Source organism: Juglans regia, chromosome 2, assembly GCF_001411555.2.
Source record: "Juglans regia cultivar Chandler chromosome 2, Walnut 2.0, whole genome shotgun sequence".
NCBI classification, from domain to species: domain Eukaryota; kingdom Viridiplantae; phylum Streptophyta; class Magnoliopsida; order Fagales; family Juglandaceae; genus Juglans; species Juglans regia.
In genome coordinates, this window is record NC_049902.1 from 18,079,370 (window position 1) to 18,104,187 (window position 24,818).

The following is a 24,818-nucleotide window of genomic DNA, read 5'->3' on the forward strand; positions in this document are numbered from 1 at the left end:
ATCTTTAAATTCTTCAGAAAGAAGACCCTCGCCAAGAAGAAAAGATAAATAGAAGGAACGAGGATTTTCAAAGGCATTTGAGAATAATAGTGAGATGATATCAGTGAATGATAGTGAAAAAAGTTGTAAAAAATAATAATAAAATATTAAATAGTAGTGAAAAATAATGATAAAATGTTAAATAATAGTGCTATCCAAACATAGTCGTGTTTTGTTGTTGGAGTTGGTTCAACTCATCTCAAATCAATCGTTATTGGAACTTGTTACTTTTTCGATTTTTTATAAAAAAGTTAAATTCATCTCAATTTATTTCATACATTCAAATATATATCTTAATTTATTTACATTCAAACATGAAAAAATATCTACTTCAATCCTCCCATTCTGATTCCCCGAACGTGTGGTCGACCTCTCTTGATGTATCTACCCGAATAAAATAGTTAAGTGGGCAAGCATAGTTTTGGATCATTTTGGTTTTGTATCAGGTCAGCTTCGTTTTGTGCTACCATTCATTTTATCATTCTCAATAACCGTAGACACATTTTTTTTAACAGAATTTAATTTAATCACAACATTGTTTTACTTTTACATTAAATACCCCTCGTCTGCTTTGTACGTGTCTACTTATCTTAATTTGAATTTTTTGTTTTACATAATCTTAATTTAAAATCTTAGAGTTTAATTAATTGAACAGTTTCTTGCATTAAACTCTTTTTCACAAAAGGTATAAAATTATTATTTATTATTATTTTTCTTTCCAAAGAAGTGGAGATGTTCACTCTATAATATACGATCTCCGTCCACCCCTGCTTTCAAGGCAGCAGCACCAGTCCAGCCATGAACCACTTCCTCCACACCAGCAGGCCCATCCCCAAACCATGGCCCACCAAAAAACCCTCACACAGATCCCCTCTTCTCTCCCTCTCCCTCGTCGCTCTGTTCGCCTCCCTCCTCTTCTTCCTCTCGTACTACTCCCTGACTCCCAACTCCCCCTCTCCCATTTCGCCTTTTAACAAAGCCCTGATTTCTCGATTCCCCCAATGCACTTCCTCCCAAGCCCCATTCCTGGGGGAGAAATTCCTCTGGTACGCGCCCCATAGCGGCTTCAGCAATCAGGTCTCCGAGTTCAAGAATGCCATCTTGATGGCCGGGATTCTCAACCGGACCCTGATTGTTCCTCCCGTTCTTGATCACCACGCTGTTGCTCTTGGCAGTTGCCCGAAATTTAGGGTTTCGAGTCCGGGTGAGATCCGGGTTGCGGTTTGGGACCATGTGGTTGAGCTCCTCAGGACCGGTCGGTGAGTCCGTTTGAAGGAGATTTTTTTTGTTTTTTTTTTTAATTTGGTAAGTTTATAATGTGGGTTCTATTGGGTTTGTTTTTATTCTCTCATCCGAATGGCGTCATATTTTTGTTTCTGGTTAATTATTCTCTTGTCTGGTGAAAAGGGTGAGAATTGCAGTCTTTAGTGTTTATGAACCAATCGGTAACTGTCTCCAGTACTTTCATTTCTTCCACTACATTTCTCCGTCCTTATGTCTTTGAAAACAAGAGTATGAGTCTATTTGGCACTTCCTTTTTTCTATTCCTATTGTAGATTTGCTCTTTGTTTGATAGATTCTGATGTTATGGTCTTTTAAAAATTGTACCTTTATATAACACGTTGTTGCAGGTATGTCTCCATGGCTGACATTATTGATATTTCATCGCTAGTGTCTTCACCTATTGTTCAAGCCATAGATTTCAGGGTTTTCGCATCCCTATGGTGTGGAGTGAAAGATTTTGACTGTTTCCACGCATCAAATGAGCAGTCCTCTTTGTTTGATAGCCTAAAGCAATGTGGATCTCTACTATCTGTGCTTAACGGTAAAGTGGATATATGTACATATGCGGTTGGTGAAGATTGCCGGACTACAGTCTGGACTTACCAAAACGGTGATAAGGATGGTGTTTTAGATTCATTCCAACCTGATGAACAGCTCAAGAAGAAGAAGAAAATATCACATATTAGGAGACGGAGAGATGTATACAAGACTCTTGGACCCGGTTCTGAAGCTGAATCTGCCCCACTGCTGGCATTTGGAAGCCTTTTCACAACTCCCTACAGAGGTTCAGAGTCATACATCGATATTCATGAAGCTCCAAGAGATCAAAGGATACAGTCTCTGATTGACAAGATTGCCTTTCTTCCATTTGTTCCTGAAATTGTGAGTACGGGAAAGGAGTTTGCCAAAAAGAACATAGGGGCTCCTTTTCTTTGCGCTCAGCTCAGATTGTTGGATGGGCAGTTCAAGAATCATTGGAAAGTTACATTTCTGGGTTTAAAACAGAAACTAGAATCTTTACGACAGGGTCCACACCCTATTCATATTTTTGTGATGACCGATCTTCCTGAAGGTAATTGGACCGGAAGTTACTTGGGGGAGTTGGCTAGAGACTCGCATAATTTTAAGCTGCATTTACTCAGAGAAGAGGATGAGTTGGTAATTGAAACAGCCAAAAAAGTTATGGCTGCCGGTCATGGCCTAAGGTTTGGGTTTGTTCCAGAGGATTTTGGAATGGGCGGATTAAAGAAACACTGCCCTTCTGAGATACTTCCTGATGTACTTTTGTACATTGAGGAATCTGTTTGCAGCTGTGCTTCACTTGGTTTTGTTGGGACTGCTGGTTCAACTATTGCAAAAAGTGTAGAGCTGATGAGAAAATTCGGCACATGTTCAAAACAAAGTCTGACCGTGTCATGACAGGTGGCTTAGAATCTGATACGAAGTAAAAACTAACTCATTGAAGGTGTATCAGTTTAACAGATCAAATGTGTATGGTTTGGAGTTGTGGAATTGTGCTTGGCAGCCTGAAATGGATTCTATTTTTATGCAAGCCTTGCACTTTTATCATCTTTTGCAGTAAAATATCATGGGACTATCTTCTGTTTGTTGAAGGCAGAGAAGGACATTTAATGGCAGGACTCGGGACTAAGCTCTGCTGAGGTTGCAATTTATTGAAGCTTCTGTTAATGATGATACCACGTTTTCAAGGGCAAGATAGAGGGTGCTCTTCAGATATAGATTTGGGAAGTTATAGCTTGATATATCCGACAATCGTATTGATTAGTTCATTTGGGGCTGAGTTTTTGTCGTTGAGGATTGAAGCCTCTTGGCACACAGTTGTCCTTTTCTGTCATGGAAATAATTGAAATGGGGCATTTCCGAGCGTTATTAATTCATTGTGATTGTGTAGATGAGTGATCTATTGTTTCCATTCATAGTGTTCTAAAGTTTTTTCGTATATGTTGATTTTCTTGCATAATCTGCTGTGATGTCTTATAACATTCTGGTGATCTCAGAAAATTTGAAGCCTAGTTCTCACTTTTAACAGTTAAGGAATTCCGTGTCGCATTTTCGTGTGTATATGAATTTAATCTATACTTAATTAAAGAATTTACACATGCACATCAAACTTGTTACTAATAAATTCCTGTCTACGTGGATTTAAACGTTATATCACATTTTTGTCGCTTATGATTAATCCAAATTATGACACAATCACTCTCCCCAAAAATATGCCCTTATCTTATATATCTTATATATAATAAGTGCCAATAAGCAGTAAGGTCTTGGTTTATCTTTTTTCTCTTACTTTTATATTTATTTTCTCTCTATGTGTCATTTGGCCTTTTTATTTATTTATTTATTTATTTTTTTTTTATTTTTGCCCCTACTACTATGTTTCGTTCCCCTCAACGTCCCTTTGGCACCTATTGATTTATATTTTTTTTTCTTTTTGTCCTTAGTTTTATATTTGTTTCCCCTCTGTGTCCATTGTCATATTTTTGTTTTTCATTTTTGCTCATGCTTATATATTTATTTTCCCTCTATGTCCCTTTGTTTAATTTTTTTACAATTTTTGCACCTACTTTTATATTCATTTCCATTTCCTGATTTGTTTCTCTTTTACATTTTTGCCCTTGCTTTTATATTATTTTTCAGATGTGTCCTTCAGTTTTTCGTTCATCTTTTTCATTATATTTTCTCATTCTTGTAGATTTTATTCTAAGTGAATTTACGATTTTGTCCATACTTTTTTTCGAATTTCTGTATTCTATTTTATTCTGTTTTCCACGACTTTCTTGAAATATTTATTTCTCATCTTTATCATATTCTAGATCCCTCTTTTCCCTTTCGCACCAATACATATTTTTTTCCCCTCTTGTCTACTGTTTCAGCTGCTATTTTTTTTTTTTTCAATTTTTGTTCTACTGTTTTCTCTCTTTCTTTTGTCTGCATCTTTATCAGATGGGTAATTCTATGCATCAGCCTACACACTTTACACACCATGCATTTAATTTTTTTTTTTTTTAAACCTCAATACACTAAGTGTGTTGAGTGTGTGATAAATAGTAGGCTGATGCAAATATTTTTCCTTATTAGATTATAGATCACTCTTTCATGTTCCACACCACGTCTTTTTTTCCCCTTTTTGCCACTGCTTTTATATTTGTTTTCCCTCTGTCTCTTGGCCTATTTTTTTTTTTCATTTTTGCCCTTGCTTCTTATGTTTAATTCCCCTCTGTCTCTGTGACACCTCTTAGTTTATATTTTTCTTTCCTTTTTGCCTTTGCTTTTTATATTTGTTTCCCCTTTGTGTCCCTTGGCATATTTGTTTTTTTCATTTTTGCCCCTGCTTCTATATTTCTTTCCACTTTATGTCCCTTTATTTAATTTTTTTTACCCTTTTTGCACCTGCTTTAATATTCATTTTCCTTCCCTGATTTGCATTTTCGCCCCTGCTTTTTATATTGATTTTTTAGATGTGTCTTTCAATTTTTCGTTCATATTTTTTCATTATAATTTCTCATTCTTGTAGATTCCATTCTAAGTGAATTTACGATTTTATCTCTACTTTTTCTCAAATTTTTGTGTTCCATTTTATTATGTTTTCCACGACTTTCTCGAAATATTTTATTTCTCATCTTTATCAGATTCTAGATCTCTCTTTCCCGTTTCACAACGCTTCAGATTCTTTTTTTTTCCTCTTGTCTACCGCTTCAGTCACTATTTTTTTCCAATTTTTGTTCTACCGCTTTCTTGCATTCTTTTGTCTGCATCTTTATCATATTCTAGATCACTCTTTTATGTTCTACAGCGCTTCGACTTTCCGAATTCCATTTTATTCTGTTTTCCACTGCTTTCCTGAAATATTTATGTCTCATCTTTATCAGATTCTAGATCCCTCTTTCCCATTTTGTACTGCTTCAGATTCTTTTTTTCCCCCCTTGTCTACTGCCTCAACCACTATTTTTCTTCCCAATTTTTGTTCTACCGTTTTCTCGCTTTTTTTTGTCTGCATCTTTATTAGATTCTAGATCACTCTTCATGTTCCACACCGCTTCCTTTTTTTTCCATTTTAGCCCCTATTTTTATATTTGTTTTCCCTCTGTGTCCCTTGGCCTATTTATTTTTCCACTTTTGCCCATGCTTCTAAGTTTTGTTCCCTTTTATGTCCCTTTTGGCACCTCTTGGTTTATATTTTTTTCCCATTTTGCCCTTACTTTTATAATTGTTACCCCTCTGTGTCCCTTAGCATATTTGTTTTTTCAATTTTTGCCTCAGCTTCTATATTTCTTTCCCCTTTATGTTCTTTTGTTTGATTTTTTTATCCTTTTTACACTTGCTTTTTATATTCATTTCCCTTTCCTGATTTGTTTTTTTCTCTTTTACATTTTTGCCCCTACTTTTATATTGATTTTCTTGATGTGTCCTTCAATTTTTCGTTTATTTTTTTCTATTATATTTTCTCATTCTTGTAAATTCCACTCTAAGTAAATGTACGATTTTGTCCATACTTTTCCTTGAATTTCTGTGCTCCATTTTATTATGTTTTCCACGACTTTCTCAAAATATTTATTTTCCATCTTTATCAGATTCTAGATCCCTCTTTGCTGTTTTGCACCGCTTCAGATTCTTTTGTCTTTTTTCCCCCCTCTTGTCTACCGCTTCCGCCACTATTTTTTTCCCAATTTTCATTCTATCGTAGTCTTTTGTCTGCATCTTTATCAGATTTTAGATCACTCTTTCATGTTCCACATCGATTTGACTTTCTGTGTTCCATTTTATTATGTTTTTCATGGCTTTATTGAAATATTTATTTCCCATCTTTATCAGATTCTAGATCCCTCTTTGCCGTTTCGCACTGCTTTAGATTCTTTTCTTTTTTTTCCCCTCTTGTCTATCGCTTCAGCCACTATTTCTTTTCCTAATTTTTGTTCTACTGTTTTCTCGCATTCTTTTGTCTGCATCTTTATCAGACTCTAGATCACTCTTTCATGTTCCACATCGATTCGAATTTCTGTGTTTCATTTTATTCTGTTTTCCACGGATTTCTCGAAATATTTATTTCTCATCTTTATCAGATTCTAGATCCCTTGTTCCCGTTTCACACCGATTCATATTTTTTTTCCAATTTTTGTTCTACTGTTTTCTCGCATTCTTTCGTCTGCAACTTTATAAGATTCTAGATTATTCTTTCATGTTCTACATCGATTCGAATTTCTCTGTTCCATTTTATTATGCTTTTCACTACTTTCTCGAAATATTTATTTCTCATTTTTATCAGATTCTAGATCCATCTTTCCCGTTTCGCACCTCTTCAGATTCTTTTTCTTTTCCCCTCCTGTCTACCGTTTTAGCTGCTATTTTTTTTCCAAATTTTTGTTCTACCGTTTTCTCTTATTCTTTTGTCTACATCTTTATCAGATTCAAGATCACTCTTTCATGTTTCACACTGCATCGACTTTTTGTGTTCCATTTATTCTGTTTTTCACGGCTTTCTCGAAATATTTATTTTCCATTTTTATCAGATTCTGGATCTCTCTTTCCCGTTTCGCACAGATTCAGATTCTTTTTTTTTCCTCTTGTCTACTACTTCAGCCGCTATTTTTTTCCCAATTTTTATTCTACTGTTTTTTCGCTTTCTTTTATCTTCATCTTTATTAGATTCTAGATCACTCTTTCATGTTCCACACCACTTTCTTTTTTCCCGTTGGCCTATTTTTTTTTTTTTCCGTTTTTTTCCTTGCTTCTATGTTTCGTTCGCCTCTATGTTCATTTAGCACCATTTGGTTTAAATTTTTTCGATTTTTTCGCTTTTTTTTTATATTTGTTTCCTCTCTATGTCCCTTGGCATATTTTTTTTTTCATTTTTGGCCCTGCTTCTATATTTCTTTTCCCTCTATGTCCATTTGTTTAAACTTTTTACCCTTTCTATACCTGCTTTTATATTCATTTCCCTTCCCTATTTTTTTTCTCTTTTACATTTTTGCCCCTCCTTTTATATTGATTTTCTTGACGTGTCCTTCAATTTTTCATTCATCTTTTTTCATTATATTTTTTCATTCTTGTAGATTCCATTCTAAATGAATTTACGATTTTGTCCCTACTTTTCCTCGAATTTTTTTGTTCCATTTTATTATGTTTTCGTTGACTTTCTCAAAATATTTATTTCCCATCTTTATCAGTTTCTAGATCCCTCTTTGCCGTTTCACACCGCTTCAGATTTTTTTTCTTTTTTTTCCCCTCTTGTCTATCGCTTGAGCAACTATTATTTTGCCCAATTTTTGTCCTACTGTTTTCTCGCATTCTTTTGCCTGCATGTTTATCTGATTTTTAGATCACTCTTTTATTTTTCACACCGCTTTGACTTTCTGTGATCCATTTTATTCTGTTTTCCACGGCTTTCTCGAAATATTTATTTCCCATCTTTATCAAATTCTAGAACTCTCTTTCCTGTTTCGCACCGCTTCAGGTTTTTTTATCTCTTATCTATTGCTTCAGTCACTATTTTTTTCCCAATTTTTGTTCTAGCATTTTCTCGCTTTCTTTTGTCTATATCTTTATCAAATTCTAGATCATTATTTCATATTCCACACCGCTTTCTTTTTTCCCATCTTTATCCATGCTTTTATATTTGTTTTCCTCTGTGTCCATTGGCCAATTTTTTTTCCCATTTTTGCCTCTGCTTCTATGTTTCGTTCCCCTGTATGTCCCTCTTGGCACTTCTTGGTTTATATTTTTTTTTTCTTTTTTACCCTTACTTTTATATTTGTTTCCCCTCTGTGTCCCTTGGCATATTTTTTTTCCATTTTTGCATCTGCTTCTACATTTTTTTTCCCTCTATGTTCTTTTGTTTAATTTTTTTTACCCTTTTTGTACCTGCTTTTATATTCATTTCCCTTCCTTGATTTATTTTTCTCTTTTACATTTTTGCTCCTGCTTTTTTTATTGATATTCTTGATGTGTCTTTCAATTTTTTGTTCATATATTTTCATTATATTTTCTCATTCTTGTGATTCAATTCCAAGTGAATTTACAATTTTGTCCATACATTTCGCGAATTTCTCTGTTCCATTTTATTATGTTTTCCATGACTTACTCGAAATACTTATTTTCCATCTTTATCAGATTCTAAATCCCTCTTTCCCTTTTCGCACTGCTTCAGATTCTTTTTCTTTTACCCTTTTGTCTACCGTTTTAACTACTATTTTTTTTTTCCAGATTTTTGTTCTACTGTTTTCTCGCATTCTTTTGTCTTCATCTTTATCAAATTCAAAATCACTCTTTCATGTTCCACACTACATTGACTTTCTGTGTTCTATTTATTATGTTTTTCACGATTTTCTTGAAATATTTATTTCTCATCTTTATCAGATTCTAGATCTCTCTTTCTCGTTTCGCACCGCTTCAAATTTTTTTTTTTTTCTCTTGTCTACTGCTTCAGCTGTTATTTTTTTTCCTAATTTTTGTTCTATCATTTTCTCGATTTCTTTTTTCTATATCTTTATCATATTCTAGGTCACCCTTTAGTATTCCAAACTGAATTGTTTTTTCATTTTTGCCCTGCTTTTATATTTTTTTTCCCTTTATGTCCCATGGCCTATTTATTTTTCATTTTTGACACTGCTTCTATATTTCGTTCCACACTATGTCCCATTTGGCTCCTCTTGGTTTATATTTTTTTTCTCTTTTTGCCCGTGCTTTTATATTTGTTTCCCCTCTGTGTCCCTTGGAAAATTTATTTTTTCTATTTTTGCCATGCTTCTATATTTATTTCCTCTTTATGTTCTTTTGTTTAATTTTTTTACCATTTTTGCACCTACTTTTATAATCATTTCCCTTCCCTTCCCCTATATCCCTTTGGCACCTCTTGGTTTATATTTTTTTTCCATTTTTCCCTTACTTTTATATTTGTTTCCCCTCTGTGTTCGGCGTCCGTTGGCATATTTTTTTTCAATTTTTGCCCCTGCTTCTATATTTCTTTCCCCTCTATGTCCCTCTGTTTAATTTTATTTACACTTTTTGCACTTGCTTTTAAATTCATTTCCCTTCCATGATTTGGTTTTCTCTTTTACATTTTTGCCCCTGCTTTTATATATATATTTTTCAGATGTGTCCTTAAGTTTTTTGTTCATCTTTTTTCATTATATTTTCTCATTCTTGTAGATTCAATTCTAAGTGAATTTACGATTTTGTCCCAATTTTTTCTAAATTTTTGTGTTCCATTTTATTATATTTTTCAGGACTTTCTCGAAATATTTATTTTCCGTCTTTATCAGATTCTAGATCTCTCTTTCTAGTTTCGCAACGTTTCTAATTCTTTTTTTTCCCTCTTGTCTATCGCTTCAGCCGCTATTTTTTTCCCAATTTTTGTTCTACCATTTTCTCGCATTCTTTTGTCGCATCTTTATCAGATTCTAGATCACTCTTTCATGTTCCACATCGCTTTGACTTTCTGTGTTCCATTTTATTATGTTTTTCAGGGCTTTCTCAAAATATTTGTTTCCCATCTTTATCAGATTCTAGATCTCTGTTTCCCGTTTTGCACCTCTTTAGATTCGTTTTATTTTTTCCATCTTGTCTACTATTTCAGTTGCTATTTTTTTTTTCCAATTTTTGTTCTACCATTTTCTCGCTTTCTTTTGTCTGGATCTTTATCAGATTCTATGTCACTCTTTTATGTTCCACATCGCTTTCTTTCCCCCCCTTTTTTTTCCCTTGCTTTTATTGTTGTTTTCCCTATGTGTCCGTTGTCCTATTTTTTTTTTCCATTTTTGCCATTGCTTCTATGTTTCATTACACTCCATGTCCCCTTTAGCACCTCTTGGTTTATATTTTTTTTCCTTTTTGCCCTTACTTTTATATATTTTTCCCTTTTTGCCCTTGCTTTTATATTTGTTTCACCTCTGTATCCCTTAGCATATTTTTTCAATGTTTCCCCTCTATGTCCCATTGTTTAGTTTTTTTTTACCCTTTTTGCACCTGCTTTTATATTCATTTCCCTTCCTTGATTTGTTTTTCTCTTTGACATTTTTGCTCCTGTTTTTATGTTGATTTTCCTGATGTGTCCTTCAATTTTTCGTTCATAATTTTTTATTATATTTTCTCATTCTTGTAGATTCTATTCTAAGTGAATTTAAGCTTTGTCCCTACTTTTCCTCAAATTTTTGTGCTCAATTTTATTCTGTTTTCCACGATTTTCTAGAAATATTTATTTCTCATCTTTATCAGATTCTAAATCCCCCTTTCCTTTTTCTTATCACTTCAGATTATTTTTCCTTTTTTTCTCCTTCTTATCTACCGCTTCAGCCGCTATTTTTTTTCCCAATTTTTATTCTACCGCTTTCTCGCATTCTTTTCTCTGCATCTTATCAGATTCTAAATCCCCCTTTCCTCTTTCTTACCGCTTCAGATTCTTTTTTTTTTCCCCTTCTTTTCTATCGCTTCAGCCGTTATTTTTTTTTTCAATTTTTATTCTACCGTTTTTTCACATTCTTTTCTCTGCATCTTAATCAGATTCTGGATCACACTTTCATGTTCCACATCGCTTCAACAATCTGTGTTTCATTTTATTCGGTTTTTCACGACTTTCTCGAAATATTTATTTCCTATCTTTATCAAATGCTAGATCTCTCTTTCCCGTTTCGCACAGCTTCTGATTTTTTTTCCCTCTTGTCTGCTGCTTCAGCCGCTATTTTTTTCCCAATTTTGTTGTTCTACCTTTTTCTCTCTTTCTTTTGTTTGCATTTTTATCAGATTCTAGATCACTATTTCATGTTCTAGACCGCTTCCTTTTTCTCCCTTTTTGGCCTTGCTTTTATATTTGTTTTCCCTCTGTGTCCCTTGGCCTATTTTTTTTTCCATTTTTGCCCCTGCTTCTATGTTTCATTCCCCTCTATGTCTCATTTGGCGCCTCTTGGTTTATATTTTTTTTACCTTTTTGACCTTACTTTTATATTTGTTTCCCCTATGTGTCGCTTGATATATATATATTTTTTATTTTTGCCCCTGCTTCTATATTTCTTTCCCCTCTATATCCCTTTGTTTAATATTTTTACCCTTTTTGCACCTACTTTTATATTCATTCCCCTTTCTTGATTTATTTGTCTCTTTTACATTTTTGCCCTTACTTTTATATTGATTTTTCTGATGTGTCCTTTTATTTTTCGTTCATGTTTTTTCATTGTATTTTCTCATTCATGTAGATTCCATTCTAAGTGAATTTATGATTTTGTCCCTACTTTTCCTCTAATTTCTGTGTTCCATTTTATTATGTTTTCCATGACTTTCTCGAAATATTTGTTTCTCATATCTATCAAATTCTAGATCCCTATTTCCCGTTTCGCACCGCTTCAGATTCTTTTTTTCTCCCCTCTTGTCTACCGCTTCAGCTAGGCCTGTGTAAAAAACTGCTTGACCCGATCCATTTGCTTGATCCGACTTGACCCGCATCGAAAAATCGATTTTAACTACATCTCAAGTTCGACCCGTACAACTCGCCTCTTAAAACACTAAACCCTAGCCAGCCACCTCCCACTTCTCTTTGCATCGCCTCTGTTCCCCCCCTCCCCATGTAAGGCCCAGTGGGTTGTGAAGCCGGTCCGTGCTTGAGGGCCCAGCCCATTCATTTTTTCGGTGGGCGATTGGCGTCGTTTGGAGGAGTAAGCTTTTCTTTTTCCCTCCCCCGATTTTTTTTTTCCTTCTCCTTTCGGTTTCTTTCCTCTGTTTTTGCCCCGCATTCCTCTCCATCCCGTAACCCACTCACATTTCCGAATCCCATGCCCTAGTTTTCCTCCATCTTCATTTCGCCCTCACTTTCGGTTTTCCTCTCTTAGTCGACGTCTCTCCCTCGCGCCCCACTGTTGATGCAGTCGGCATCCCTCACTTCAAACTCGCTCTTCTCTTCCACTCGCGCTGCGCTTTCATCTTCAGGTATCTTCTTTTTCCTCTCTAGTCGACGCCTTTCAGTGTTTTTGCAGTTTATTTAGTTATTTAATTTTTTTCTGTTTTTCTTCTTCCTTCGGCCCCTGTTTGTTTGTGCTGCCGTGTGGGATGTTTGTAGGTGGTGTTGCTGCGTCTTCTCCTTACCGCAGTGTTGGCACCGATTCTCTGTCCAACGGTTAAGAGGTAAGGAAACCGAGTGATTTGTGGCTTGTGATGTTATGATTCTTGGAAAATTTTTCTACGTCTTATAATCTATGGTTGGGCTTGGTTTGCTGTTGGTGATTTTGGGTGTTGGCGAGGTGGTGCGGAAGGAGCTTGGAAATGGTGTAATGTTGTTGTAGTTAAATTGTGTTGGTTGTTGGGAGTTATAGCTGCGGAATTGAGTGTGATTTGTGGTTTATTTTGAAGTATTTGGTTTGGATGTGCAGTAAACCAAATGGATAGTCGGAGTTGAGTGGGTGTTGCTTTTGTACTGTTCGGGTTTTTATACGACTGTTGGAGTGGAGGATTAAATTATTTGTAAGTGATTGCTTGGAGTTAAGGGCCATTGAAGTGGGATTGATATTTTATTTTTGTGTTTGATGTTGACTTTGGTGAGCGTTTAGGAATATATCAAAGATTAGTATATGGTTCTTTGGGTTGAAATGGGGGCTGTCCAATTTACTATATGGTTGTCTTAGTGTGTTGTTTTTGCTATAATATGGTTTGGGATTATATGTTTTAATTATTAGATGGAAGTTATGCCAGTGGTCGTTTAATAATCAGTGTATCTATATTATTTTCATGATTAGGTGACGAGATTGATAGAGATCATTTTCAAGGTTTAGATAATACGCTGCAGGAGTCAGGTAAGCGGGGTTCCTATGCTGGGTTTTATACAAGTTAATAAGACTGAGGTTGATTTTATGAAAACTTGCATAATTTGTGTTGTGTTGGGAACTTATGAAAACAAAGATCAACCTTGGTCACTTATCTGCATTATTCATGAAATCTGTGTGAAAAGGAAAAATATATTCTGACATGCATTGTGTAGACATGAGCTAAATTCTGTCATGTTTCTGAAATCTGGAAAAAGAGCGATATTGAGAATATGAAAAGTTGTGCATTTATTTAGAAAGATGTTCTGGCTTTTGTGTTCAGCGTGTGTAAACTGTCTGATTCTGTTTTGGTACTCTGTATTATTTTGATATAACATCTGAAAACCTTTGGCATGGTGTACTGGTTTTCGTATCTGACTCTGTCTCTGCTTTGCTCTGCTCTGCTCTGTTATGCTCTGCTCTGTTTGGGTTGGTACCAACTTCTCTGTCTCTGAGTGCACCCACTTTGAAAACAAAGTGGTTTTATTGTGGTCTTTCCTGTGTGCACACTCGGGGCTCCGAGAAGAATAAAGGAAAGATTTCACCTCTGTCTCTGCCTGGTTTGGCCACCGGGGTTAGCACAACCCTACCACGGGGGTGAAACATGGTCTCTGCTCTGTTTGATGCTCTGTTTTGATCTGATGATGATACTCAGTTTATGTTATGCCAAAGTACCATGGGTTTTACTTGTTTTAAAACCATCGCTCTGTTATTTTGAAAATATGTTCTGTTCTGCATGATAACTCTGGAAAATATTTTATTCTGCATACTCTATTTTATAAATGCTCATGTTTGCACGCTAGCATATGATTTCTGCTTACTGAGTTGTGATAACTCACCCCCTATCATGATAATATTTTTCAGATGATGTGGAGAGTCCAAATGAGGACCTGGATTAGATTGGTGAACATGGTTAAGCTGAGGAGATGTAGTTGGAATAAGGACTCTTGATGTTCTTAGTTTTTATTGCCTTTAAGTTTTAATTATATGTTTGGGTTTAGTAGGACCTATGGTGTTTTCAGTTTGGTATGTTACTATTACCGGGAGGTTATGGACCCCTTTGATCTATTATTATTGCATTAAAGTTTGTGTGGAGTTTGTAATGAGATTATTGAGAAGATTTGAGATTGATTTCATTTATAAAGTTTTTGGAGAATTTTTCTTTGGATGTGTTGGGAGACATGTTTATGAGTGTCAAGTAGTAAATCTCCAAGCCACCCGGGTTTGGGGCGTTACACCGCACTTCTCTTCGGCACGACGCTATCATCCACAATCCGAGAGTCTTAAATGATTTACATAGAGCGACGGACGACGCTTGGCGATAGCTACAAGTTTTACTAGGAGAGAAACAATGGATCGTTTTGTTTGCTTCGTTCGGTTTGCATCGACTTCTCTTCTCTTCTCCTCCTTCCGATGTTCAAGTTTTGGTATTTTCGTCTCTGCTTTTCCTTTATTTTTTACCTCGTTTCCTTTCTTTGCTTTCATGGGTAGTGGGCCTTGTTGGCTATGGCTTTCAGTGGCATGTGATTTACTAGTATCATCACCTTGCCTTACATTTCGAATAAGACGATGATACGTTGATGGGTCCTCTTGTTTTGTTACACATGCTTAATTTGAACATTTTGTCTTGATGCCATTTAACAAAGATAAAACTTGTTTCTTTTTTCCTTTTCAATAATTGTATGCTGTGGGAATCTCCGATTGATACTGCATCTCTGTGTGAAAATCAGATATTTTCGAAGTATTCGATTATGGGTATAAGCTTTTCTTCGACACTAATGGAAAGCAAATAGGTGTGCTTGCTTGCCTTGGAGATGCCGATACTTATGGAGTCAGTACACACCCAAAGTTCAAACCAACTGCCAAATTTTTTTTTTTTAAAAAAATACGGGTCGAACCCGACTAGAAACCGTTAATATGCAGGTCGGGCCGGGCCAAAAACATGGGTGGGTTGCTCGGGTTGCAGGCCTAGCTTCAGCCACAATTTTTTTGCCAATTTTTGTTGTACCATTTTCTCGCATTCTTTTGTTTGCATCTTTATCAGATTCTAGATCTTTTATGTTTCACACCGCTTCATTTTTCCCCCGTTCTGCCCCTACTTTTATATTTATTTTCCCTCTGTGTCCCTTGGCCTATTTTCTTTTCCATTTTTGCCACTACTTCTATGTTTCGTTCCCCTCTATGTCCCTTTGACACCTCTTAATTTATATTTTTTTCTCTTTTTGCCATTGCTTTTATATTTGTTTCCCCTCTGTGTCCCTTGGTATATTTTTTTCCATTTTTACCCCTGCTTCTATATTTCTTTTCCCTCTATGTCCAGTTGTTTAATTTTTTTACCCCTTTTGCACCTGCTTTTATACTCATTTCCCTTCTCTGATTTATTTTTCTCTTTTACATTTTTGCCCCTGCTTTTATATTGATTTTCCTGATGTGTCCTTCAGTTTTTCATTCATCTTTTTTCTTTATATTTTCTCATTCTTGTAGATTCCATTCTAAATGAATTTACGATTTTGTCTCTACTTTTCCTCGAATTTCTGTGTTCCAAGACTTTCTCAAAATATTTATTTTCCATCTTTATCAAATTCTAGATCCCTCTTTCCCGTTTCGCACCGCTTCAGATTCTTTTTTTTCCCTCTTGCCTACCGCTTCAGCTTCTATTTTTTTCCCAAATTTTTTTACCATTTTGTCGCATTCTTTTGTCTGCATTTTTTATGAGTTCCACTAGACCTACATTTCGTGAATTTGGGTATGTCTAGATAGTTTTGCATTTTAGGTTTTTGGGTTTAATTTCTTTGATTTTTTAATCGTTTAAATATTTATTTACTTTTTTTTTTTATTTTAGACATCTGAAGGTATGTTTTACTGATATTTTGGCTTTTTGGGGTCGTTGATTTTTTGCCCCTATTTTGCTCAGAGGCTTTCGATTCTCATAGCTTGTCTCTTTGTTTTTATTTTTTATTTTTTGTAAGCAAATTAGATGCTCAGAAACTAGCACAAGCAAGCTAAATACTTTTTGATCTCCCCCCTTGACATGAGGTCTCTTCCTTACTTATTCAAGTCTTTTGTTCAAGAGAAAATTTTGTATTATTATCCCTCTTTGTGTTGTCTGATTATTGTAATATTACTTCTCTTCAAATCTCTACTCTAATGATAAAATGTTAATATAATCAGTGAATGCTCTACTGTTAAAGAATGAAATGTTTGAGATTTTGGACTGTGATGTGCAGGACAAAAGATCTTAGGATTCCATCTGAGCGATCAACGATATGGTCTAGTGAAAGATTTTTATCTGCCAAAGAACTACTATACTGTGTATGTTTTTCATCTATAATATATTTGTGCTGGCTGTTGGTTGAATATTGTGTGTATTGCACTGTCAAGAACCCTAGAGAACTGATGAAGAGAATCGAAGCTAGGGGGTTCGGAAGTGTTAAGTGTTGAGTTCAAGTGTTTGAGATGGATCTACTCTGGACGGCGTCGTTGGAGGAAGCAGTAGAGTAATTGAATACCAAAGCTCACCGTTTCATGGGGAAAGAATTAATGTCATTTTGAGGATTATATTTAGTATTGTCGTTTTTAGTTTGATTGTGAAACGCACCGTTTGGGGGAGTGTCCTAAACGGTGCATTTTATGCTGTCATTTACATTTCTGTTGTGGACGTGATTTTATCAAAGGGAAGAGTTTGTTAGAAGGGAATATAGTCAGACAGTGGGGTAGTGGGAAGGGGTCTAGAATCTTGTAGTGGAATTGTTGGAGGAAGGGAGACCTCGAATGCTCCCAGTGTGATAAACCGTTTATCCCTTTGAGGAATTTCATCATACACCTTGCCTTCGTTCATTTCCTCCTCATGTTCTTGACAGAGTTTCATACATTCATTCATAATACAATCTGCATCTGTTTTATTGCTATTCTCACATTCTTACATCAATATTATTCATGAGATCTTCGTTAGCCTGGAGTACTCTAGGAAGAAGCTAACAATTGGTATCTTGAGCACTGATCCTAACCAGGCATAGCTTCCGCAGTTACAAACACCATTAAGCCTTCACACTCAACATGCCTTACAACCCAGAAATCCATTTCAGTCTCATAAAACCACCCACAGCATGGCTGATGCAACTCGTTCCAAACAGAACAATCTGGAGGGTCTTCAACGCCAAATCGATATTTTGGGCGAGGAGCTAGGTGAAATACGTGCAAACCAACAGACAGCTGATACTCGGATGGACCAGTTCATGGATATGATGCGTACGATGGTAGCCAATCAGAATGGCTAGCAAAATGTCCATGTAAACAGAGACCTGTACGAAGCACATGAAGGAGATCAACATCAAAATAGAGGGGGATTTCAGAGAGGAATCAAATTAGACTTTCCTCATTTCAGTGGGGAAAATCCATCAGCATGGGTATTCAAAGCTTCTAAATATTTTGAATACCATCAAACAAACCAAGCTCAACGTCTACTACTTGCTTCCTATCACATGGAGGGGGAAGCCTTGGTGTGGTACCAGGATGCCCTTGACACAGCTCAGTTTAATAGTTGGGACACCATGGTTAGAGCCTTGCTGGTCCGTTTTGGACCCACAACTTACGACGATCCTATGGAGACCCTACTCGTCTTAAGCAAACTTCGTCAGTAGCTAACTACAAAGCACAATTTGAGGCACTATCAAACAGATTACGAGGGCTTTTGGACCATCATAAGTTGAGTTGTTTTCTCAGCGGACTTAAAGATGAAGTTAGGTTACCCCTACGTATGTTTAATCCTCTTAATTTAAATGCTGCATTTGGCTTAGCTAGGGTGCAAGAGGAATATGTAAGTAGCATTCGTAAACCCATTAAGCTGCACAATGAGAGAGGCATGATACCAGCAGGCCATGGACCTAGCAACACGGCTGTTGGAGGTGAAGGTAATAGTAGGGGGCCGAGAACCTTCCAAAGAGTAGTGTCATCATTATCGATGGATGAGAAACGAAAGAAGGGCCTATGTTTCCATTGTGAAGAAAACTGGAACACAAATCACATGTGCACGAAGCCCCGAATTTACTTATTACAAGGGTATGATGGGCTGGAAGAAGGAGGGGAAGAGGAAGAAGTAGCTAAGGAGTTGACTAAAGAAGCTCCAGCTTTGGTCCAAGAAATAATCCTAGAACTCGAGATTTCATTAAATGCTCTCACAGGAACTCCTAGTGCCAAGACAATGAGGTTGAGAGGAACCATTGGGGGAGAGCTAGTGGTGATTCTTGTGGACTCGGGAAGTACACACAATTTCCTCGACCCGACTATCGTGAGGAAAACCAAGTTGACAGTGGAAGAAACACATAAAATTGCTGTGAGGGTTGCAAACGGACAACTTATATATAGTGAAGGTTATTGCAATGCAGCTCACACAAAAATACAAGGTACCTATTTCAACTCTCCTTGTTACATTTTACCTCTTGGTGGTTGTGATTTGGTGTTGGGAGTAGAGTGGCTGGAAACTCTTGGACTCATTCGGTGGGACTTCAAGAATCTTACAATGAAATTTGAGTATGGTGGAAGGGAAGTTACCTTGGTGGGGCTGACTTTGAAGGACTCCACCTTGGTGGAGAGTAACAAATCCTTGTTTAATTCGATGAACAAGGGAAAAAGGGCTGTTGTTACAGTTATTAGTAAGGGAGGAAGAAGGGAATGTGGGTTGTTTGGGAAAAGAGATGCAAAATCTACTCAAAAGGTTCAAAGGGGTATTTGAAACACCTAAAGGGCTACCACCCTCACGTGTACATGATCACAAAATCACCCTCAAGGAGGGAACCAAGCCAATTACAGCACGACCCTATCGATATCCTTATTATCAAAAGGAGGAAATCGAAAAAATAGTTGCTGAATTACTGGAAACTGGGGTAGTAAGACCTAGTGCCAGCCCCTTTTCATCTTCGGTGTTGTTGGTACGGAAGTCGGATGGAAGTTGGAGGACGTGTGTCGATTATAGGGAACTTAATAAGGAAACTATAAAAGATAAATTTCCGATTCCCGTTATTGATGAACTACTAGATGAGCTGCATGGGTCGGTTGTATTTTCCAAGTTGGATTTACGATCCGGTTATCATCAAATACGGGTAATACCGGAAGATGTAGAGAAAACAGCATTTAGGACTCACGATGGGCACTATGAATTTCTCGTGATGCCTTTTGGGTTAACGAATGCACCATCAACCTTCCAAGGATTAATGAACGATGTGTTTCGACCTTATTTGAGAAGCTTTGTACTAGTATTTTTCGATGATATACTCGTTTACAGCAGGGGCTGGGATGAACATTTGGGTCACTTAGAGAAGGTGTTGGAAGCATTACAGCAGCATGAGTTATTTGCTAAGTTATCAAAATGTCAGTTCAGGGTGTCAGAAATTGATTATTTGGGTCATGTGATAAGTGAAAAAGGAGTGGCAGCCGATGTTAAGAAAGTAGCAGCTATGCTACAGTGGCCCAAACCAAAGAATGTAAAGTCATTGAGAGGTTTTTTGGGCCTGACTGGCTATTATCGTAAATTTATTAAGAATTATGGGGTGATAGCAGCTCCCCTTACTGATTTACTAAAGAAAAATGCTTTTTTGTGGTCAACCGAGGCAATGGAAGCCTTTAATAACTTGAAGTCAGCGGTTACACAGCCACCGGTTCTAAGACTTCCGGATTTCTCACAAACTTTCACTATTGAGTGTGACGCTAGTGGACGCGGAATGGGGGCAGTACTAATGCAAGCTGGACAACCACTAGCTTACATGAGTAAGGCCTTAAGGGAAAGGCATTACTACTCTCTACTTATGAAAATGAGCTGTTGTCCTTAGTCACAGCAGTGAGGAAGTGGAGGCCCTATTTGCTGGGCCAATCATTCGTAGTTAAAACCGACCAACAAGCTTTAAAGTTTTTATTGGAACAACGAGTTGGTACTGCAGCTCAACAAAAGTGGATCAGTAAATTGATTGGTTATGATTTCTCTATCGTGTATAAGAAGGGAAAGGAGAACGTGGAGGAGAACGTGGAGGCAGATGCCCTATCACGGGTGGAGGATCAAAATGAGGATGTTGGGGCTGTTCTAGCTATGATATCATTTCCTACAACTGATTGGGTAGAAGAATTAAAAGCCAGCTACACAGTTTCTGTCGAAATGCAGAAATTACAGCATGACAGCGATCCTCCAAAAGGTTACCAATTATAGCAAGGGCTCTTACTCAAAAAGGGCAGGATTATGATTGTGGTTGAATCAGCCTTCAAAAACAAGGTAATGCAGTACATACACGACAATCCAATGGCAGGACATTCCAGGTTTCTGAAAACATACCAAAGGGCTAAGAGAGATTTTTTTTGGAGTGGTATGAAGAAGGACATTAAGAGGATGGTAAGAGAGTGTGGGGTTTGTCAGGCTATTAAGTACGAGACTTCTTCCCCCGCTGGTCTCTTGCAACCCTTACCTATTCCGAAACAGGCATGGGCGGACATTTCAATAGATTTTATTGAGGGATTGCCTAAATCCCAGGGATTCGATGTCATCTTAGTGGTGGTTGATCGTTTCACTAAGTTTGGCCATTTTATTCCACTGTCCCATCCCACCCATATACTGCTGCAACAGTGGCCAACTTATTCCTAAATCATGTCTTTAAGTTGCATGGTTTACCAAGAACTATTGTTTCAGACAAGGACCCGAGCTTTGTGAGTTCATTTTGGAGAGCCTTCTTTGCACTACAAGGATTGACTCTCAATCACAGTTCAGCATATCATCCACAGTCTGATGGACAGACTGAGGCCTTAAACAAATGTTTAGAAAATTATTTAAGGTGTTACGCTGGAGTGAAACCCCAAAAGTGGGTGCAGTGGTTAGCAATTGCAGAGTGGTGGTACAATACATCATACCACACCTCCACAAAAATGACCCCATTCGAGGCCCTGTATGGTTATGCGCCTCGGCCTCTGTTAGCTTATATACCAGGAACAACGGCAAACAACCAAGTTGACCAAACATTACAGAATAGAGATAAGGTGTTACAAGTGCTTAAGGAGAACTTAGACAATGCAAGAAATCGTATGAAAATTCAAGCAGATAAACATAGATCGGAAAGACACTTTGAAATTGGAGATTGGGTTTACCTAAGGCTTCAGCCTTATAGGCAGAAATCAGTGGCTAATCGAAGAAATATGAAACTTTCTCCTCGGTTTTATGGCCCGTTCAAGGTACTGCAGAAGATGGGAGAGGTTGCTTATTGGCTGGACTTGTCGAAGGGGTCCAAGCTCCACTCCACTTTTCACGTGTCTTGCCTCAAGAAGAAGATTGGAGTCCAAACGCAGCCTTTAGCCACTCTACCTCCAGTTGATACACAAGGCGAAGTCCAACCTGAACCCGAAGCTGTTGTTGAACGGCGAATGAAGTGCCATGGGGATCACGCGATTACGGAAGTTTTAGTGAAGTGGGTGGGCGCAACGGAGGAGAATAATACTTGGGAGAAGCTGTGGGAGTTGCAGCACCTTTACCCGCACCTTGTGGGCAAGGTGTTGTGAAGAAGAGGGCAGTTGTCAAGAACCCTAGAGAACTGATGAAGAGAATCGAAGCTAGGGGGTTCAGAAGTGTTAAGTGTTGAGTTCAAGTGTTTGAGATGGATCTACTCTGGACGGCGTCGTTGGAGGAAGCAGTAGAGTAATTGAAGACCAAAGCTCACCGTTTCATGGGGAAAGAATTAATGTCGTTTTGAGGATTATATTTAGTATTGTCGTTTTTAGTTTCATTGTGAAACGCACCGTTTGGGGGAGTGTCCTAAACGGTGCATTTTATGCTGTCATTTACATTTCTGTTGTGGATGTGATTTTATCAAAGGGAAGAGTTTGTTAGAAGGGAATATAGTCAGACAGTGGGGTAGTGGGAAGGGGTCCAGAATCTTGTAGTGGAATTGTTGGAGGAAGGGAGACCTCGAATGCTCCCAACGTGATAAACCGTTTATCCCTTTGAGGAATTTCATCATACACCTTGCCTTCGTTCATTTCCTTCTCATGTTCTTGACAGATTTTCATACATTCATTCATAATACAATCCGCATCTGTTTTATTACTATTCTCACATTCTTACATCAATATTATTCATGAGATCTTCGTTAGCCTGGAGTACTCTAGGAAGAAGCTAACATGCACTGGTTGCTTTGATTGCTTTCCCTCTGTAAGATTAAGACTCATAATTTGAATGATTTGCTTTCTTATGGAAAGTTTGTTGAAAACTTGATTGGGAAATTAATATACTTATAGGTCTGAGTTCATATACGCTGCTAATTAAGCTACTTGTAGCAAGTCTCAAAGTTGTATGTAGGTGTTGTCGTTTTGTTTTGTTTCATAAAACAGCAATCAATTCATTGTTTTGTAGGTTTTATGCTTAAAATCAATCAACAATGATTCCACTGCCCACTATTATATCTCTTTGTATGCGCAGATCATTTATGAGTTCTCAAGTAGCATTAAAAAGTATTTCGCAGAGTCAAAAAACAATGACTCCACTGCCCACTATTATATCTCTTTGTATGCGCAGATCATTTATGAGTTCTCAAGTAGCATTAAAAATTATTTCCCAGAGTCAAAAGCATGTTTAATATCAAAATATTGGTTAAGAACCGTGAATAAAAGACACTTCAAGTCATGGTATCTTTATCAATATAAGCATATAGATGAGTTTGGGCTGTAAGCTTGGGTTGTAAGACTTGCCTTTGAGATTGAAAGATATGGGCATTATACTAAATTTTATTTCTTTTTTGTCTGGATCAAATTATCGCAGGGAGTCTATCTCTATTCTTACTGAATTCAGTCATCTTAGGGGATCAATATCTGGGTTCAGGTTTGTATGGTGCTAATTATTGTGTATGGTTTCTCTTGTGTGATTGTTTGCTCATTTCTCATGTCTACATTCAAAAATGGATTTTGATGGGTGCTGCTCTTGGGTAAGGTTGAAGGCGTGGAAGTGGAGCTTACTCTAGGTTTGGAGAATCAGGAATGAACACTGAAGCTTTCCCTCATGGAGTGTGGTTTTTATGTGAAATATATATCAGCAATGTTGGATGGAGGAACTGTACCAGTTGTTTTAAATTTTTGTTTTAGAGTTGGCGATTTTAGTCATTGTATGCTGGAAACTGGAGGTCAGTTGTTATATATATCCATACCTATGTATATATTTATATTTTAGAAAAGTGGCCCAAAAGATTTATGTCTTGGGTGTATGAAGGTCGAGGTTACATTTTTTTGGGTTTCTTATACTGGTTTTCATTTTTATTTGGCTTACTCATGCATCTTGAACTGAGCTGTTATTGCAATTAAATAATTCTGTGGGATTTCGGATTTTGTGATGTTTGCATTTCATCTAAAGTTAGTAGTATATATTATGGTCTTTATTCTTGTGGAGATGCAAAGACCAATACATTGTTTTTTCGTATAATTTATTTTTTTGTTCTGCCTATGTGAAGTCATTGTTTTTCAAAGCAATGCCAGCTTTAGAGAAGAGTCTACTATTTGCATAATTTTTTTTCATAGCTAGGGAAACGTGCCTTGCATTTAAATTGTATTAGAAAATTGATCGAATGTAGTAAACTGTATTAGTTTGGTGGTGTGAGGGTTTTCAAGATGGTATTTAATTTTTATTTAACTTGCCTTAGAGAGTTGCTCTTTCCGCTGTGGTGAACGTCTGTAAGAAACTTCCCTCTGAATGCGCTTCATCTTTCATGAAAGCTATTCCCATATTGTGTTGTCTTCTTCAGTATGTAGATAGACAGGCATGTATTGTGTAGAGTTTTTTTGTTGTCCTTCTTTTTTCTTTTAAATGATTTTGCTGTTGGTTATTATTTAAAGTCTTTTGTTGATCTTCCAACTTATTATTAATTTTTAATTTCAAATCTGCAGCTTGTTGAATATGTTGGTAGCTGCTTGATTAAAATAGTGGAGTGAGTAAGTTAGTCTTCTAAGTTGCTGGATGAACTTTGTAAGCACAAATTGATTGATCAAGTCATACATCTTATAGACTTGAATTGCTGAACCACTATATCTCGCCCTATATATAAGTTGCATGCATAAGCTGTTAAGTTTTCCTTTTATGGCTTTGTAATGTTGCCTTCACCCCTTGCACATGTAGTTAATTCTGGTGCAAATTTATATGTTTGCTATGGCTGCCTTTCTGTTATCAACAAGTTAGTTTATTTCAGCAAATCTGACATGCTTCTTGAATTGCTTAACAATACCAACATTTCAAGGTGAACCAGGCTATCTTGTGTTTACAGTATTAATCAGTGATCCTGCAAAAGGCTTTATGATATTTTCCTAAGTTCATTTATCAAGGAAGGTGTCCTTTTTGCTAATGATGCATTGTCATTTAATTAACTATTACGTTTCCATTCCTTTTATTTGTCTAATTTTTAATTACACTCGTGTCAAAGATTGTTTGCCTCAATGGTGTTGGGTTGATCTATAGTGTTGTTTAAAGCGCAAAACCCAAGGACAAAGCAAAGCGAATTTACAAATATTTGCTTAAAACGCACTTTTGAGTGATCTTAAAGCGTAGAAAAGCATAATTTTGTAAATTTTTAATGAAGAAAATAGAAGCTATCTCTATTCAAGACCAAGAAAATAAATATTCTAGAGTGTTGATATTGAAAATCATTTGTCGAATGGTGCCACATGTTTTCATGTGTTATGCTT

General features: G+C 36.7%; 1 protein-coding gene across 1 annotated transcript; it reads left to right on the forward strand.

The window, feature by feature from the left end:
• Nucleotides 1–762: 762 nt before the first annotated feature.
• Nucleotides 763–3,377, forward strand: LOC108989930 (O-fucosyltransferase 30). The gene is made up of 2 exons (XM_018963698.2): nucleotides 763–1,298; nucleotides 1,671–3,377. The coding sequence occupies exons 1-2, from the start codon at nucleotides 838–840 to the stop codon at nucleotides 2,740–2,742; spliced, it is 1,533 nt and encodes a 510-aa protein (XP_018819243.1). The 5' UTR covers nucleotides 763–837; the 3' UTR covers nucleotides 2,743–3,377.
• Nucleotides 3,378–24,818: the final 21,441 nt, after the last annotated feature.